This window comes from Chamaea fasciata, unplaced genomic scaffold (genome assembly GCF_029207755.1).
Source record: "Chamaea fasciata isolate MVZ Bird 193981 ecotype frontalis unplaced genomic scaffold, bChaFas1.0.hap1 SCAF_4, whole genome shotgun sequence".
In the NCBI taxonomy this organism is placed as follows: domain Eukaryota; kingdom Metazoa; phylum Chordata; class Aves; order Passeriformes; family Sylviidae; genus Chamaea; species Chamaea fasciata.
Window position 1 is genome coordinate 24546737 of NW_027094089.1, and position 20938 is coordinate 24567674.

The 20938-nt window shown below is 36.5% G+C and overlaps 1 protein-coding gene across 7 annotated transcripts in view; it reads right to left on the bottom strand.

The window, feature by feature from the left end:
- FGF10 (fibroblast growth factor 10) overlaps positions 1 to 20938 on the bottom strand; it is a 61016-nt gene that overhangs the window by 4538 nt on the left and 35540 nt on the right. For all 7 annotated transcript variants that reach the window (XM_066181126.1, XM_066181123.1, XM_066181122.1 and 4 more), the window contains exon 3: positions 2418 to 2521. In XM_066181126.1, the coding sequence (XP_066037223.1) occupies positions 2418 to 2521 (104 nt within the window). The remainder of the gene's footprint in view (positions 1 to 2417; positions 2522 to 20938) is intronic.

Here is a 20938-nt window from a genome sequence, read left to right on the forward strand (position 1 = left end):
TTTTGGGATTGGTAGTTATGATCAGTGAGGAAGATACTTGCAAGGCAAGAGTCTTTAAAAGACCACTATTGATATTGCCTACATTCACAAAGCTACCATACAGACAATTTACCAATTATTTTCTATGACATGACATGTCTGGCGTCGAGGTATTAAAAAGGCAGGTTCTCATCAATCACAGTTTTAAACCACAGTAACTTCTCCTATCTGCCAATTTGTTAAAAAAGCTTTAAAAAGCTCATTTTATTAAAGAAACCTAATAGTGAGTCTTTTCCCTCTCATTTTAACTGAAGTCAGTCCAATGGAAGAGTATTTTATTAACACAGAAGGAGATTTACTTGCTTTCCTAGATGCAGAATTGTGCTCAAATCCACCTTTTTCTTCTCTTCTCTTCTCTTCTCAGATAACCAAGAAAAGACAATGTTGTGATGTGCTTAAGAAGTTTTACTGGCAGGGATCTGAGTGCTACACAGGATTGCTTTACTCATTTCAAGCAAATTTCAGCATAAGCCTGCACCAATGTCCATTGTGCACGTGCTCAAGGGTGTTTTTACAATTTTTATTGGTTCTGGTATTAATATCCATCTGCAAGCTGCCACATTGTAGTAATATGAGCCTAACTGCAAGTCCTGGGTTTATGGGAAAAATAATGACAGAAGCATTCTTGAAATTGCTAAAGTATAATGGAATAGGTTTTGATAAATCATTATGTTGTGATTTTATGATGTGAATATTGAAAAATTATCTCAGCTGGAATTAAAAAAAAAAGGCTTCCCACATTTGTATCTTCCTATCAACATTATTTCTAATACACCATGAATTACTGAATATTATGGCAGCAATTTCCATCTATGGTACATGAAAGCTGCTTCAATGTCTTTTGTACATATATAGTCTTGGGGTAGACTCTAAATAGAATCTCACCGCACCAGGCAAGGCTAACAACTGGGGTAAGAAAGCCTGTCTTGGTCTTTGGGATGGACCAACACAAATGACTGAAGTGCACAACTGAGACAATTGAAGGTGATGATTTATGCTAAAACCTTCACCTACATGTAGAAGCATACCCATGATCAATGACTGTACTGAGTACCTCAGTACTCAGTTTTCTCTCTCAATAAGCATTGATCATCCTGTATTTCTGACCAGTATAAATCAGAAGTTAAATCTACACTTACAGGAATATAAGAAAAATTTATTTGTTCTGGTCTTCCCTTAATGTGATTCTCTGACACTGCCAAAGAGTTTAGAAAATCAGAAGTATGTTGTTGAACCAGGAGTGACTAGACACGGTGCAGGTGAGGGAGGACGGTTTATATAGTTTGTATGAACTAAACACAATCTGTAGAAATGTTTCCTTGAAAAAGAGGGCCAAATCACTAGAGGTCCCTTGAGTCTCACTTGAGATTATCATTACTTCATTGTTTTTGGCAGAAATAGGAGGCCTAGATACATTGCTCAACCATAAACTTGGTCCCTATATGTGACCTCCTTTCTATAAAGCATATGGATGGTCTGAACATTAAGCAACCTGCAGACTGGCTCATAACCTTTCCAGGAACTGGAACAACATTGCCAAATTGCAAACCAAACCAGATGTAATACCGCAACAATCTGGTGTTTTTGTAATCATTGGGATGTGGGATGATATATTTGAGTTTAGTTGTTAGATTTATAGATCATATTTCCTTCTATTAAAATATTTGGATTGTTTCTGAGTTTTCTTGGGTTGGTTTGCTTTTGTTTAGTTGATTACTTTTGGCTTTTGGTGTTTGGATTTTTTTCCCCTGAAAGTATCAGTAACCCCAAACTTACATATATACAAATTAAGTATATATGGACAACTTTCAAATGTTACCTGAATTCTGCTCAGACAAACCTTATCTGCTGATATTTAAATTCATGTCTCTCTGTACTGTCCATAATCTTAATCATCAATATATATAGTCAATTTAAAGCCTGCTAGTCTACTTCAAAGGAATCTTCTTCAAAGTTTTAATTTAATGATTTGGTGTGTTTACTCCATCAGCTCAAGTTTCCATGATTCCAGGCACACTTTATCCCTCTCTCCCTTACCCTCCAATTGCTGCTAAGTGTGATTGCACTGTAAAATATCAGGGAAAACAAGCCTTAACATTAACATTTTGTGAGACCCTCTCTCCTGAGCACTCCTTAATGAGCAGTGTGACTGAGGCAGTAAGCATGATAAATCCCACCAGCTATGTTGGTATGACATGAGCTTAGCAAACAGAAAGCTTATGGAGAGCGGCAATCCTGGTTTATCAAATGAAATTTTAATGAGCAGCTCATTTCGGCTCTAATTAGTAGCAATGCACGGACAAGCAGTGTTTTCAACAGGCAAGGAAGGGAACTGTGCTGACTCCTGAAATCCATCTGGAATGGAAAAAGGTACTTACGGAGCCGTAGACTTTTCCTTTTTTGTTCATGGCTAAATAGTAGTTGCTCTTAATAGACTTAACTGCCACAACTCCAATTTCTACAGACGTTATCTCCAATATGCCTAAAAAATAAAAATTGAGCTATTTAATCACTTTGTTACAGGATTTTCTCACTATAGAAAAGACAATAAAGCTGAAAAATACTAAGCACTATAATATTTAGGACCAACTGACCGAAAAATTCAGCAGAAATATTCTTTAAACACTGCAAGAATATACACATTTTTTCAATTAACATGTTTCCTAACCCTGCATTTTAAACCCCACAGATACTGAATCAATTCCATTCTTCTTAGTATAGATTTTACTAAAATTTGTCAGAAGAGACATTGAAACCACAGCATCAAATGAAATATATAGCATATGTCAATAGAACATTGGATTTTCCCCAGTCTTTAAAACCCTTGTAAAACATTTAGATAAACTAAATCTCTTGGTTGCACTGAGCTGATAAATTTACTTTTGGCAAGTGTGTTGACAATGTGGGAAATAGGGGGACCAACACTGATGGCCACACTATCGGAAATATTTTGCTCCATTTGTAATAAATATGATTCCCCCCCAACACCTTTAAAACAGATACTTTCTGGGACCCTGAAATAGGAGACACACCTTTTCATCTCTGTTTTCTGCCCAGAAGAACACTGATTTGGGAGTAGACGTCTTCATGCCTGGCTCCAACATTTCTCCTGTTCTCCTGACATTTACGTAGCAATAGCAGGATCAATAGCCTGGCTAACTCAGTGTGGTACACTAAGGGTGTACCAATAGAGAAATTACAGGAGGGGCAAAACTCAAAACTGTCCTCCTTGATTTGATTTTGATATCTTATATATACCAGGGCCATGTCATTGATAGAAGGAGATCAGTGAGTCCATATTTGCAGGGCTCTAATCTGTATTTTTCTTAAAATGTTCATTTCCACAGCAAAGAAAAGCCAAAGTTGCTTTCTTGATCTTCTGAGAGAGCATTGTTATAGAGGACTAAGCAGCACTCCCATGGGACATCTGCTAAAGCAATTGTGCTCAAAATCAGAGTAAAGTGGACTGACTTGTGAATGGCAAACTATTAGAGGGCAAGAATGTGATGCAAACACTGCTACAACACCATGAGTGACACTTTTGTTTTTGTATTTCCCATGCCAAAAATTGATGAGAAGAATTCAGTTAATTCTTTCTACAGAATTGTATTCTGAACTGTGTCTGGGTCCATTTCTAATACCAGTAACAAGACTAAAAATCAAACCAAACCAAAACACAAACAAAGAAGCAAGAAAAATACTGGCATAACATGTGCTATTATAAATTTTTATGTTGAAAGGGATTAATCTGATTTAGATTTTGCCATACTATCCTCGTAACAATAGCATCATATTAGGTTATTTCAACTATTTCATTAAGAGCTGAAGGAGACCAGTGCCTAAATAAGAAACTTGTACAGAATTAGCCCGTTTTAAATGTCTTGCACTGGAATTATGGATGTCACTGCTTTTCTGTAAAATATTTAACTAAAAGCAACATAAGTATTCCTATAATTAATGAAAATATAGTTTGGTTTTTCAGGTAAAATTTGTTTTCAATTTCACACTTCATTATATTCCTGTTTCAGCGACTGTAAGGAGGTCATGAGGAGAAATGTTACTACATTTACGTTATAACCAGAGCAACTAGCTTGATTACAGCTGGTTAAGATATTTAGTTCTAGCCAAATATAGCAGAATTGGTCTAAGTTATTATCATGTTGATAGTATCATCACTAATAATCATGGATTTTTTTCTCACTGAGTGTGTTCTGTGTACTTGAAAGTTGAAAAATGTGTAATTTTTGCTGACAATTTTGCATACACTATCCTCTATAGCATTTCTTTTGGGAGTAGTGGATTTTTTAATGGATGTTTTTCTTTCAAATGAATTTATTCTTGATCTGTTAACCCTGGGGTAATAGGGACCTAATTGAATATTTTGATACTTTGCTACTATCTGTAGTCCCCCAAGAGTTACCTGCTGGGTACAAGCACAGTTAAAAACCTAGATTTTGTCTAAATTGTAAATTATTCACTGCTATTTACAGATTTTCCCAGGAGAAGCATCTCTAGTTTGATAGAAATCTTTTGAAGGCAATAGGAATCTTTCATTGATTTCAGTGATGTAGACAAATTTCAAAGGTCAGCAGAAGAGAATCTACTCATCTGACATGAATGTGCAAGAAGGACTAAGAATTTTCTAGAACCTTGAAATAATTTAATTTGGATAAAAATAGGTAAAAATGCATTTGATGTAAGGGTGCAAATATGCATTTGATTATTCTTTAAGCATTATTAAAGTCAGCAGAAATATATTAAAAAAGGAAATTGAGACATACAGTATGAAGCTTAAAACTACAGGGTTTTCCCCTTTCCCTTTATTTTTTTTTTCAATTTCTTATTCTAGTCCCATCAGTGTTAACTTTTCATTGAAGCTCTTTTTTATTTTTTCTATGGCTAAAACAAAAAAAAGGCATTTCAACAGTCTTACTTGCATGGTTCTTTTTTCTGATTTTATGCCAATGCTTGGGTGTAGGTATTTCCATTCCTTAAGACTTAGCTCCAAGAAGAGGTGTAAGGAAAATAATTTCCATGATATAATGTGACTTGTAATTATTCTTGATAATAAGAAGTAAAAAAAACCCCAACAAACCACAACTATTATTGGGGTAAAAGTCTTGGGAGTTATTTATTCTGGTTTCATGCTTCTTAGGAACGTGGAAATGAAAATAAATTAATTAAAAAGAATCAAAATGCACTGGCCTCTATTATGATTTTAAACCAGATAGCACACTATTATTTTACAGCCATAACTGTAAAACCCAACAATTACAACTTATCCCCACTGACCACATCCACTGTAAAAGCATAGCTTTCAATATCCAAACCATTTCCAATTCATTATAATTAGAAAGATTTCAAATACCAACTTGACATGTACCTTGTAGCTATGCATGTGTCCCCTTTTGAGGTCCCAAAGGCTTTAAATTTATTCCCAACAGAACACAAATGTATTTACCTTAAATAAACTGTATTTTTATAGTTTATAAAAGTGATCATTATACGTATTACAAGGCAACAGAAACTGGACTGTTTGTCTTCCTGCTTTGCACAGAGGGTCTGTAAAAACTACAAGTGAAAATTGCACTTCCTTGATTAGATATGTTAATTAAAAATGTCCTATGTTTTATAAAAATGCTGATAATATGAAGCAAAAAATCTACAAAATATCCCAGAAACTGGATGAAATTATGTTAAACAATTCTTAGCAAAGACAATTTGACAATATCAGATCTGTTGTCAAGGCAGATGTACAGTGGGTGCAGACACAGTCTGCAACAAAAACCACCTGATTCTGGGACCAAGTTCAACTTCTTTGCAGTGTGAGGCAGTGGTCATTTTTCTGTAGCTGTATCATTTGTGTATAGAGTTCTTATAAACACATTTAAAACATCTCCAACACTAATAGATATTATCTCATGTATGTAGCAACCCACAAACTATCCCTCCCTTCTTTGAGTTTTCCTCTGTTTGCAAAAATATTGTAGATGAAGAGTGAGTTCAGCAGAATAGAATGTGATGATGACTGAGACCTTGTGAAACCTTTTGGTTTCCCAAATGGTGACAAGAAGCTGCTGGGCCCATGAAGGAAGTAGCAGCTCTTGGTAGGTAACTGGAGAAGACTGGACTTGGTGTGACTGCAGGTGAGACTAAACTGACTTCTCAGAACCTTGGCTTTTGTGCCCTACAGAGAATTTCTCTGAAGAAGTGCCTTTGAATGCCATTGGCTTGAGTGAAAACAAGTTGGTGTTCAGGCCTAAGGCATTGATAGTTCAAAAGGCTGTTCTTAGTAGGTGACTTGAAAAGAAGTGTTTTTGGAGCAAATAGATTTGTTGGATATAGTCATGGGGAAGAGAGAAGTGCTAAGGTATATGAGCCCACTGCCTCTGTTTCCACTGTGTTTCACCAATTACACCTGTGCAAAGCAAGATGAAAATATCCCCAAATGACAAGATTTACTGATATTCCTATATTTACCAGTACTTAGTGATAACAGAAGAAGGAACATGAGGGATTAATAGATTAAAAAAAAAAAAAAAAAAAAAAAAAAAAAAAAAAAAAAAGGAAACTGAAGAGTGCAAGCAAGTCTTGACTTTGAAAGCTTTTTCAATTATCCAAATTGGTTCCACTGAAAGGCAATCTCACAGACCTTGTGTATGACTTTGGAAGGGAGCTTAAGATACAAATCGCACAACCCACAGTGCCACAGTTATGGGCAGAAATCTCAAGTAATACCCAACCTGAAGCATAACCTAAACTTTGACTTCAAAATAAAAGTTTATTTGAAGTTAAACCAGTTCTGTGGTTTTTATTAACACTCGATATTTTTTGAAACTGCCATCATCCCTACTCTAAATCAGAAGTTAATGTACTGAAAGACCACAAAGCAATCTGCTGATGTGTCATATTTAGATCAACTATAGCCAAAATATAAATGTTCCATGAACTTTTCTGTCCGGTGCCCACATCTAATACGTGATCTAACATAAGCCTGAGATATGTATCCAAACTTCTGGAAGATTCTGGTGACGAAACCTCTGAGCCTTCCTATATCAGCATAGTATCAGCGTCAGACATGACAGTATATATCTCCACAGTACATAAAAATCACACAAAAGACTAATTATTAGAGCCTGTTCTCAGATTCACACAGTCTGTACCAACTTCCTTTTCATCTTTTACTGCTTTTATGGCTTTAATTTCAAAGCAGAGCCCAGATGACTCAATCAATGGTTCTCTGTCGACCAAGCAAATCAAAGGGTGGCACCTGGGATGATAGAACCTCTTGGTGGTGATCAATAGTGACAGCTGTTGCTTAGCAAAGAAGGAGTTCCAGTTTAGCTACAAAATTGGCAGGAATCAATTCAGCTAGTATACATCCTGTCATGTAACAGAAACAATTAATTCAGGGTCACAGTTAACCTGCATTTTTCCCTCTGGTCAGTGGAGACAGGCAACTTCAAAGGACAGTTCTAAACGCCACCACTCCCTCCATTAAGTTCCAAAGTCAGATGGGTTAAACTGAAGCAAAGGAAATGCTGGAAGTGACTTTGAGGACACATCTATGTTGTCAGTTACGATGAGCTCAGATGTTTCCTCAAGGACACCATGTCTGTCACTTTCATCACTAACACAAAAGCCTGTAATCAGATTTAGCCAAAGTGCTAGGGAATATAAACATGTTTGCTTCCTTCAGATGGATTTAATTCACACTGTTGAGATGGGATGGCTACACATACAGCCAACTGTACCTGGTTGTGTTAATCAGAGCTCAGATTTCTTGAGCTCTGTGTTTTGAGCCAAGATGGGAAGACATATAAACAGCTACATGAATATTGATGGAAAATGTTGATGTCTGAGCATCTCAGCCTGCTTGACCCCAACACTGCAAGATTTGGTAACTTTTAGATTAGACGCAGACAGGGTAGCATTATCTGATCTGGTTTTGGGACAGAGAAGCTGTAAGTGACGACTCATACTAACCAAGGAAGAGTAGTGATTCATATGCCAAGAGAAAAAACAGAAAACAAAACACCACCACCACAGTATAGTACGTATGATTAGATGCAGGGTTGTAGTTATCTGATTTGATCTCTTGACAAAGATGGCTTGAGGAGTCTCAGCCCTCCCTTCCCCCAGCTTCTTTTTCCTGCCTCTGTGCTGAAGTTCACCAACCCTTCAAATGTAACAGTTTGTGGAGCAGTACTATAAACAAAATCATTGGAATGATCTGGCTTGGAAAAAATTCTCAATAGAAAACAAATCAACCTAAACCCCTAAGGACTAAACAATCCAAGTTTGTGCAGTCAGTTTTAGTACTATATATTTTGTAGATCTTCTAGTGCTCTCTTTTTGGTCTCTTTCCAGTTGGCTAATTTTTTTGAACTGAGGTGCCCGAGACTGGACCAATGTTCTAACTAAGGCCTGATGGGTACTGACTTGAGCAGAATGACTACTTCATGTGTTTACAAGGAAACTTGGATCCTAATCCAAATCCTAATCGAAACTTGGCAGTCCCTGTATGTTTCCATTTTGTAGACAGGACCAGGCACTCGGGATTTCTGCCAAATCTTAAATTTCCATGTCTTCACAGAAACGTGCAGGAGAATGGAAAGCTTATAAGTGAGTAGTACAGCTCAGTACATTTTCTGAGAGCTGTGTGGATCTACCTATTTCAACCTGTCTGAAATCCCAAGTTATCCTTCACATTCATGATTACTATATTCACCTCCTGCACTTTACCACTTGTATAAGATCCAAAGCGAATAACTTTAACTGGAAGAAACTGGATAGAGGTAAGGCTATTCCATTTAATGTCCATCCTAAGAGACTAGGGAGGGATAACAGACAGTAGCATTGCAGAAGAAACAGTCCAAATGATTGACAGAAGTATCTGTACATCACCTGCAATTGGTCCTTTCCCTCCTCGGGAAGGGAGGAGTCTCTAGCTGGATGGAGTGTATTGGCAATAGAATTAATGGGTGAAAATTAGCTAGCAAATGCTATACCTATATTTTCAAATGGAGTGCAAATGACAATTAAATGGAGCCAAACAGAATTTAGACACTGACAAGTACGAGTAGATGGAAGTGAGCCAGGGTGCTAAAGCAGTCAAGAGTATGTACAAACAGATGAAAAAAAAACTCTTATAAGGCATTGTAACACTGTGGGACAGGAAAACCCAGTGTGCTGCAGATGTCCTCTGCAATTTATCTACCAACAACCTTTATCCAAATGACAACTCTGTTGTCCGCTGCTGAGACTGTCTGACACATATTGTGGCTGTTGTTCTAGCTAAGGCTGCTAGAACAACAGTTAAGTCAGACAACAGTCCTCTTTCATCAGTTTTGTTTCATTTTGGACCTCATTTGTTCTTGTGATGGATCTTGACCCCCTTTTGTGCAAGAAAACAGGACTGGAAAACTATAGTCTGTTATTTCCTTGTCTCAAACACTTAATCTTATTGTGGAAGGTAGGAGACAGAAGCATAACTAGCTGCATAGCTATCACAAAACTTGGCAGTATGCACTGCACTGCCTGTGACAGGTGGGATCTTCTCTTGAATCCCTATGGGTGTAATGACTGAGTAATGGGGTAAAATAGAAAAAAATCACAAAATTCTACAGGCCTCTCTTCAAAATACTATGATTAAGAACAGTTTCTAGCAGCATTCTAATAGTGCTATGTTTCTCTGGGAAAAAAAAAAATGCTTTAGCATTTTCCCTGCAAATCAGAAAGTTGCCAAACACGCTAATCCACAACATCAATTAGTTGTTGGTTCTAATGGTTTATGTCTGTCTTTGCCTCACACAGGAAAAAGGAATCCATGGTATTTTAAAATATGGGATCCACATCTTTATAGTGAAAGATTACCCCTGGACAGCTATAATGATCATCCTTTTTCATAGAATTATATTTGGTGGTAGTTACTCATCAACACTTCCAGCAGTTTTCTTCGGCAAAGCCACAAATATTCCTAATGTTATGTAATTATAATAATCACTTTTCCAAGAAGGATTTATAAGAACTCTGGGAATAGAATGAACATCCGAGCAGTGTAGATTATGGCAGCTGTATGGTTTGGGTAATCAGTATTAAGAAAATCAAAGCACACAGTATTTCACTGTATCTAAAAATTCCTTACAATTCACATCTGTTTTTTGTCCCTTCTGGCTTTTTTTCTCCAGAATTTTTTTTTCTTAACCAGCCTGGATATGATCAAATAAAAGAGAGGCCTCTAACCTTGATATTTATATTTATATAGTTTGGGACTATGTTGTATATGATTTGATCGGTGATTTTGAGTGGCTCATAAACTGGTTGGTACTTTGCAAACAAACTACTGTCTAAACCTTTTTAGACAAAATATTTATTGAAAGATGCAATTGTTACAAAAATTTTTGTTCAACAGTCTTGGAGTAAAGAAAGGAAAATTAATTGCATGTTGTTACTAAATGAGAAGATATTAAGGTCAGAAGTTTAGGAGCTGAAAAGAACCTGATGACCTCTGATCACCAGTTTACTGTTTCACCCATTAATTGCTTTGCTTTCTCTGACATAAATAATTTTGTGTACTTAATTCATCCTAAATGACAAACAATCAAAAAGACAATATTCAATAACTGTACTATTCTTGTTACAATGCTATGTGACACACTTCTCAATATTTAATGGTAGATTTATACTCTGCCCTACCTATTTTGTACATTTCCTTCTCCATCAATGGTGTGCAGTAAAAGCATGTAACAAAATCTGTACTCTAGCACGCATTTGTAAACTATGGCCTGCACAGAGCAAGCACCTAATATATGTCTTTCACAGTGTTTTCACCTTTAATACTTGACTGTCTCTAACCTGGTTGGACCTGGTATCTTCAGAGCGCTAGTACAAACACTTCTTTTTAAACTTTGATGAGCACTGATAAGTGCTGTCTTCTTAAGCATTCATTCAACACCTCATAAAAAAGCAGGATTACAAAATCGTCAATCTTGCACAGAAACTTAAAAGGCTGATCAGAAGAGCACAATCACTTTGTACCCTTCTGCTTTCATTATCTTCAAGTCTCCTTCTATATTGTTTCCATCTTCCCTGGTGACATCCTCAGATAGCAGCTAACAAGCATGTTTTGCAAACAGGATTATGTGACATAATTGCATGTGCCTGCAACCCATGTCTTGTCCTTTCATAAAAACTATGGTTCCCTAGCCTGGATTGCTGAAATTTTTTGGGGGTCCTTTTCCTTGAACTGTGTAAGTGTGAGCACAAATGCTCACAAAACTATGCTTAGGACACTAAAAAGACAATCCACAAGATTTGATACATTATTTCCAGTTTTTCTGCTCAACATTCTGTAGTTTAACAGCACAAATCATGCTCAGCCAACCAACCTCAATCAACCACCCAGCTGACAGTGACTGTGACTTGTGCTGTCATGCCAGCAGAATCCATGCCAGGAAACATGTAGAGGACAGGCAAAGAGTGTCCCATCTTCTCTACATATTTCTGTGTCAGGAGAAACCTTTGCTTACACCACTGTCTAACACTGCAAACAGGACCTATCCCTAGGACATTTGATGAAAACTGTCTGACAATCCTTCTAGGGTGTTGGTCTGGTGTGTCCCTGAGAGGGCTTGGTTCAGTTTTCCTCAGAATATTACCTCTGGAGAGTTTACCTGTATGTCAGACACACCTGTGGATTTTCTGTTCTGACATACTGTGAAGACTGCGTGGCAGCCCATCAGTCTGCTCTTTGTGTAGTCTGATGGCAAGGTCATGTAGGCACTGCTTTGCAAGGCCTGGCATCAAACTTAAAAACCAAAGGAATTAAGACTGGCTCGGTGTTGCTCATATGGTCGTTGCAGTGAATTATATTGAAAATTTTACAGAAGTTGATCCCAGGAGAAAATTGATCATGCCAAATAAAGCTACGTGTGAACTAACACATGCAGTGTAAAACAAGAGTTCTGCATCCAACAGTAATCTTGGGAAATATGTCATTTGACAGTGTAGACCTGAAGACAGCTTTGGAGATGAGCAGCTGAAGAACAAAGCTGCCATACGATGGGATTTTCCATAAGAATGCAGAAACACCTGAGAATGTCAGATCAGTTTGTACTTTGCTCTTTGTACAGCCTGTGCACAGACATTAAATGTAAATCTACAATTACTTGTGCATGACCAACTCAATAATTGTATTCCAGGTTCCATCAATTCTTCTATTTTTCTACATGTTGGTAGCTGGTGTACAGAAGACGATAAATAAACAAGTTGTGGGTTAAAAATAGGGGGAAAAAGTAATACTTTTTCTTGGAAAAGTAATCAACAAAATCCTGGTATTATCTATCCCCAGTGTATCCATTAATGATTTACAGTAATGCCATGAAAACCCCTGCTGATTATACTAAATTATTCAGGTCATTAAATCTGAAGGAATTGGGAATAACTACAAAAGACTGTCAGAACCCAAGCTGATAAGGCAATGAAATACTAGAAAAAATTCAGTGTAAGTGAAGGTTGTAAAAAGGGACACATATGGGAAAAATAACATTAGATTTATAAACATGGATAATTACAGAATGGCTTATGGCCCAGCTGCTAGTTCTTGGTCTTACAATAGGAACTAAAAAAATATAGGAATTTACTGGAGAAGAGTAGGGAATATTTAGGAAATGAAAAATACATCCACAAAGTTTAAATCCATCCGCAATTGCATTTTGAATGCAAATGCTACCCTTGTCTCTTAAAAAATAGACCAGAACTGGAAAAACTACAGGAAAGAGCAACATGCATGGTCCAAAATAACGATTAACTAATATTTGAGGAATAACTAAACCACCAGGCTTTACAGGGTGGCTTCAGTAATGAAAATCTGTAAAACTAGGTAACTTTGACAAAATGTGAAAGGAGCTACTATGCACTGAATCTGTCTGGCCAGAAAACAACAATTTAATATTTAAAAAAAAATATGTGATTTTTTTCACACTTGTTAGGATAGAGCAGCCACTGTTAGGATGTCAATTTACCTGAACTGAGAAGCAATCAGAGCAATTAATTCCATAAATCTGTTCCTAAGCCATGTAAATCAATACCATCATTAGTCTGAGTTTCATACTGATGAACCCTAGGGAAGTATAGCAGGCAGTTAGCACTGTATGCTTGTCCTTCCCCTCTTGGGGTTTCTCCTACTGCTACTGTCAGAGACAGGAAACCAGACTGACCTTTAGTCTGAAGCAGTGGAGTCACCCTTTAATTCTTACATATACATTCCCCCATAAAGAGAAATGAAAAAAAAGCAGAGAAGCAGCCACCAAAGACCTGTCAGGAGCAAATTCCATTAAATCTAATCTGATTTTATAACAGCATAACAGGTCATGTCATGAAAATGGCTATGCAGTTAGGCTTTTCACACAACTACATTACATTACCATAAACGTCTTAGTTTAATATAAATTTATTTTATTTTAAGTGGGATGAAAAACAGGCTAAGAAACCGCACTTAGACAATTGTTGCCAATGATTCACTGCAAAAATGGAATGAAGGGTAGAGGAAACACAAATACAGGATGAAGAGGAACAAGGTAACTATTTTGCAGAAAAGTTGGAGTGGGTACTGGTGTACAATGTGACCTTGAGGGAGTAACATGAAAAGAAAATAGCTTCTTAACACACCTAAACATGTTGAAAATGCAAAAGAAAGTCCTTCCATACAATCCAGCATTTAGAAGGATTCATCTGAGATCTATGCTTGTTTCAAGTTATGTCTAAGGAGGGCAACAAGCATAGTGATAGGCATAGAAAAACAAGATTTGTAACTGAAAGTTAAATAAAGTTATCCTGTTTATCTTAGGAAGAGGAGAGTTGGGAGGAAAATGTGTAACAGTAAATTTCAAATACTTAAAAATTTTCATGAAGAGGAGGGAATATTGCATGCAAGAGGCAACAGAAATAATGGGCTCAGCTACACAGAAGAGTAAGGATGTTAAGATGGAAGATGTTAAGAATAACAAGATTTTAATAAAGATGATAAAAACTCTCTTTATTCATCAAAGATGCTTTGGAGTGTGTGCAGACTTTAAGAGCAGGTGATAAAAGTGTCCAGCTGAGTTGATGATAGATATGTTGTGGGACAAGGGGAAGTACCACATGATCTCTTGAGAATACTTCCAAGCCCATTAAACTGTGTTTTCCCACACGGAAAGTCAATCAATAATTTCTGAATATGTTTGACTTACTACACTTTAGAGCAGTATTTTTTACAGTATTTGCACTTCAGTGTACTTACAGTGGGCATGGTGTGCTGCTGATTTTTGGCTATGAAGGAACCAGTCAAAAGTACTGTATGGTATTTCTGATTAGTGCACGGGAATTCCAGAAGTGCAAAGAAACATTAAAAGGCCCAGGCAGCAGCAGAAGACAGTTCATATAGTAGTCCTAGGCAATAGCAGGAGTGTGATCATTGTCTTTATAGATAGCATATAGTTTGTATACTTGCCTCTTAGTTGTGAGATTTATGTCTCTTATCCCCATGTTGTTCATTAGCTTATTTTGTGCTTATGATCTCATCAAATGCAACATTAAGCATATTTCCTTTTTGCTTTATTATAAACCACTCAAACACTGCAGTCAGTGCTGTTTATATGTGAGGCAATGATTTCTGTAAATAAGGAATAATTGACAACTGTACTAGTCCTGTTAGACTGAAATGTGAAGGGACTTCTACTTAAAAACAAAATAAAAAATGTGTTTGAATCCTGGTAAATCCTACAGAACCTGTGATTCAGTACATGAAACTGGACTCCCAACTGCAGTTCTGACAAGAATTATTAGTATGTGGGTATCCTTTCACAAATCAGATAGCAAGTAACCCACAAGGCAGAGCATGAAGATACCATGTATGAAAATTTGAATCCTAATGGCCATGTTTTTCTTCCCACCTCTATTGAATTACTTTTTTTTCCCCCTACTTTTCCACTTTCCAGTGCCTCTTTTTATCCTCAAGCCCACATGGTAATCTCCACCCTTTTTCCTGTAGACACTAACAAAAGAACTTGATAGAAAAAGAGTAAGTCGAAACATATGACTAAGGATCACAGTGGCTTCCTTTAATCTCAGTCTATTTATTTAATTTACATATTTTGCAAAATTTTGTGCCAAGATCATGCTTTGGGAGCTCCTTGCTGGTTTTCAAAGAACACAATAAACAACCGTTACAACACTGCTGAATCTATTGTCATGCATCTGCTCAATCATAATTCACTTCCATGCAACTACAGAGCAATTGAACTACCTGACCTCACTCAGTCCCCCAGTTACCTTCTCAGCTGCCTATGAAGACACAAAAACTTTCAGAGAGAGCAGAAGGAAAAAATATGGATGGAAACACAGACAAAATTTTCTTATCAGGGTAAAAATTATTTTCCAAATATTTTCTTTGTTATAACAACAGAGTAACATAATTTGAAACTACTTGTGGTGATTTTTAATTTCCAGGTCTCATATGTTTCACCTACATAGTGAGCAACACCAAATGCTCTGTAAAATCTTTAACAGGAAAAAGATGGTGAAATTCTTGTTGGCAAGCCACATTTCAGCTCTCTGGTATCAAAACAGAACTATTCTCATACAAAAGGATCTAACACATTGCCTTAAGTATCTCAAAGCTTCCAGTGCCAGTGCCAAAATATCAGCTGACGAGATCCAGTGGCCACTGACCTCAGAAATTCCTTGTAATTGATCTGATGACTTTAAATCTCAATCTCTGATGTCAAAAGCAACAATTCCAGTGCTAATGGGGCACGTGAAATGGAGAAGTGTGGCCACATTCCCAAAGAAGGGCAAGCCACACACTGTCAAGATGGTGAATTTCCAAACAGTGATGTAAGTTTATGCCAGATCTACCCTTCCTCCTCAAATTCCATTTCAACAGGGCATGCCAGACAAATGGGTAAGTGAGCAGGCTGTCACTATTCTCAGCTATTTCACCATTGTTTGCTCAAAAACTTTATAAGTCCAATGCTCAGAAATAGAAAGATTTTAATGGGAAGTACGCTCTGTTTTAGAGAGGCTTCAGAGAAGCTTATCTCTTCTTAAAGGTGTAACACATAAAACCAGAAACCAGTACTATCACAGATTATACTGCAATATAATTTGCAGCTGATACTTCAGCAATTTCTAATTTCTGTGCTGCTTCTAATGAAACATATATAGCCTGGAAAACTACAAAATACATTCTTGCAAATCTGTAGCCTGTGGTGGATTAAACCCCACCATTTTTCTTAGTGCAGAACTAAAGATTTGTAACTTCTTGGATTTCTTGCTTAGTTTCTCATTGGAGCTACATTTTCATTTACATGGAAACTCTGAGTCATTCATTAACAAAAGTGCATTAAAATTTCCAGCATAAGTGAAAGTTATTAGGAGAAGCTAACTAATACTTAAACTTCACTTCTTCAAGAAACCTGGCTTGTGTCTCAGTAACAAGGAGCTAAAACAAATCAGTGATGGATTTGTTATGAGACCATTCTACAATGTCTTCTCACTCTACCCTGGTGAAAAGATTTTTATCATGTACATTAAAAACAGGCCATTGCCTCTGTAAGTGTTAACAGACATGCCCCTGAATGCCATTCTGCTTATTTTTAACATATTAGCATACATATTACCACATGTGTGGTAGGCGTGTGACCCTCTTTGCAGGATTATTAGTAATCAGAGCCAGTAAGACGATTTTGGAAAGCCAGCAAACAGTTATTTCAGAGGGCTGACTGATTTGCTGCAGTGACCTTGCAGAATAATAACAAAGCTTGGAAGAAGACTCTGAGATCTGAAATCTACGTCAGTGTTTTATCTGGTGACACTACAATAATTCAATAACTGAATTTTCCTAATTATCTCAAATGATTTGAATCACTGTCTGAATCCCACCTTAACAATTCCAATGTTCTTGGACACAGGGGATTTCTAGATGGCTTTTCAATTCAGACATTACTAAAGGTTGAAAAAGCCTTTGAAGGTGTGCTGGTCAAAACCCCAGGGGCCAAATTCAAAATTTTCACATGTTGTTCTATTTCTTGTTTTTATTATCTATGTTATATCTGATGTGGTTGTCTTGAAAAAGAGTTAAGTGACTCCTGTGACTGAGGATCATTGGAATCCATCTCGATCAACTACACCTTTCCAAACTGGATCTGTCATATGCAAGCTGAAACCTCGGTGGAAGGCACTGTGTTGAAACTGGCATCAGATTTAGAATCTGGTCCCGATTCCACTGTAAATGAATTAGAAACATTAAGCTCAGAGAAGATCACTGGCGTCTGACAAGAAGGTGGCTAATGGGGCACTGTAAAACATATGCAGAAGACAATGACAGCTGATTCTGATTTCTCTTCCAACATGTGGATTATGTTACACTCACCCAAGCGCTAAGCTTTCATCTCAAACAGTTGTGAAGGTGAAGGTTTCTAGGGGTCTCATTCTCTAATTATGCCTGACTTAGAATTCACTTAACTTAGTCTAATACAGATAGGAAGTCAAGTTCTGTTAGCTGTTCCACCTTTCACCTTACCACACATCTGGGAAATATTCAGATCAAGATCATAACCTTGCATTTTGGCATTAACTACCTTAAAAAACATTAAGATATCACCAACAATTTGCCTTTGACTGGGAAAATTAGAAGCATATTTGAGATGTAAACACTGTTGTGGCACTAATATTGCTGGTAATGATTAAAGGCTGCTACTTTAACTATAATGGAATAAACCAAAACTGACAGTCTTAGTCCATGCCCATTTTCGATTTAAACAAGATAAGGAATTCCCAGGGGTATATCATATTCTGAACGAGGAGAAAAGCTGGGAATATTTACAGATGAGTATTTTCAATGAAGTCTACAAATGGAAAGCAGTATGTGTGAAGTACTGTAACAAATTTGTGGTTACAAAGCAGAAGTGAGGATAGTACCCAGCTCTTTCTGCTGTAAGAGACCTCTCTACCACTTGAACTTATAACTGTAAACAGGACCTGTGCACATCCTGAGAGCTGTTGCAGTAGAGGGCAATATTCGCCAATTTTGTTCATATTAATTAGGCAATTTATTAGAATATCCTAACCATAACTATCACTTTATTTCAAGAAAAGACACCAGCAATCAGAAGCTAATAATATAGGAGGTCAAGGGGAAGCATGCCTGGGGCATTCTTCCACATGCAGGAATGGGGAGTCTTAAACTTCCTCTCCTCTACAGTTTCCAATTCAAATTACAGAACTGAAGTCCAGAGCTGGGCCTATGTTAGGCAGAATTTGCTCTAACAATCATAGTGGTTAACTCTGCTCACTTCTTGGATTATTTCTGTGCTGAGGTTTCTGCTAATGAAAAAAAAAAAAAAGAAAAAAAAAGAAAAGATGGCTGCCTAATGTAAAATACTTAAAGGCTCAGCAGAGATCAAACTGTAGAAGACAAAGTCAGGAAAACTCATTAAGAAAGAAATTACTTAAGTGAAAAATTTGGATTGGGATTTGGTACCACCTAGCAAACAAAAAATGAAGTTTTTCTAAATATTGATGTCTAACCCAAGATTAATGCTTAACTGGCTATATGATTAGCCATATATCACAGATGCTAAATGTGGGAGTTAATATTCTCTGTTTTAGTGTTACATGCAATAGGTTGCAATGAACTGTCAGACTACATCTCTCCGTACAATAAAGAACCTTAAGATTTGATTTATACCAGCAATTTTTAAAGCAATTAATTATTGCTTTCGCCCCCTTTTTTTCTTTTTTTTTCCCCAACATTGCATGTTTAAGCTATTATTGTAGTAAAAAAATCAGAATTTTATACTGAAACAAAAACTGTTTTACTCTATCAAATTTTCACTTTAATAAGGGAAAACAGTGATCATGTGAAATCATGAAGCTGTATGTGCTTCATGATTTCACATGATGCTGCTAAAGATTGTGAAATGAGATACATTAACAAAAGCATCTGTCTTGCATGTTTAGCTTCTTAAGCCTTTGATGTGTTTTAAATATCAGTAGAGCCTTTTCTTCATCCTCCCCATTGCAGTGCAAGTTCAAAGAAAACATATAATGAAAAAGCTGAATTGTAACAAAAGCTTTCTAGCAGCTTTGAACTGCCACATACAACTGCCACAGTTCAGCAATTATAAGAAATGCCATAATATATGAGATAAATTTATTAAACAATTGTTATAATAATTGGTATTAGTTTATTTTCCACACTGTGGTGGAAAGAAACTATAGATGCTTGGGGGCATCAGGAATATACAGGCTGTACACTGTCTATAGAATTCATTGTGAAAAATCCAGTTCTAGAAAAAAATTGTAATAAAGACTTCAGGCAGAAGAAAGGAGAAAACCTCAAGTATGAAAAATTTTGTTTAAGACAAAAATATCTATTTTATCTGTAACCAAATTTGCATATCATTGTCTCTCAGGAAAGTGATACACATAGCACATACATGAGGGAACTACCAAATAAAGGTAGCACTCTAGAAACGGTAGAATTATATATATACAGATTTGAGGCAGGAGCTTGCTCTAAGAGAGAAATTAAAATACCACAGTCTAAACTAAATACAGATCTTCTGAAACCCTCAGAATTCATTAGTGTTTGTGACTAGAGAAACTTGGGAAACATCACTTACCAGAATAATTAGAACTACAAAGATTTTGCAACAGTTGAGGCAGTAAAGAGAATATTAAAAAAAAGAACAAACCCAAAACAGGCATTGTCTGCTTGTTAAGACATCTCACTACCTGAGAAAGCAAACTTACCTGTGTGACAAACTTCCATGGCAGGCTAGAAGCCTGAACTACTTAATTTAAAGAGTTCAACTTGAATGTAATGCATTTAGGGGCATTTCACGGTATTTGATAAATACCACTTCCCCCAAACAAGCAAATAATGTGTTTAATTTTATATGTATTATAAATATGTAAATGCATATTTACATGTGTTAAATATATTTATTACATAAATTAACATCTATTTTGTATATATGTTGCAAATTTTTTTCAGAGGAACTGTTTCTTATTTTGTACTTGTGCTGTTAAGCATAAAGGAATGAGCACCATGGGGCATTGGAAATAGATGATCTTTAAGGTCTCTTCCAACCCTGACCATTCAATTATTTCTAAATGCTCACTATGCCACTGTGGTAGCTCTGCAGAGGGATTCAGCCCAGGCGTTTCCTTGCTGTTAATTCTCAGGGTAGCTTGTTTAAAGCTAATTTAAAAAGCTTTGTAACCCTGTAGTGAAGAAATGGTCTCCTCTCTAGACTAAGGCTCAACATTTCTGTCTGAGTAAATCTGATTCTCTGTGCTGCTGGACCATTGGTCCAGTTAAGCAATGATGCTTCCACTTCTGTTCCTATGTGACCATGTCTTAAATGGTAGCATTTGTAGACTGGCATCTGGCTGCAAAGGCTAAGCTGCCACAAAAAATTTTACGCTACTCTTTACTTAAAAGACACCAGAAAATCAAATTAAGTTAAGCAATAATACTGAATTGACAACTTCACTGATGCAGCTGCAAGTGTCTATATTCACTGTTCACAGCATTAAACTGCATGTAGGAAAAGGGATTTTTTTCATATGTGTATTTTTGCTTATGTATTAAACATACTAAATGTACATAGATGTACTTCATTATGTTGCTGATTTTAAAATATAGATCCAAAAATATGAATGCTAGCTACTGATGTACTGTTCATGAAGACATATATATGCACATATATTTACACACACAGCTTGAACATTTCACATTTTATTTAAATATACTCCTTAGCTCTGAAGTACATTTACCTGGATGCAAAATCCCTGGTACACTTCCCATCAGGATTGAACCTGTATAAACTGACCAAGCTGGTAATTA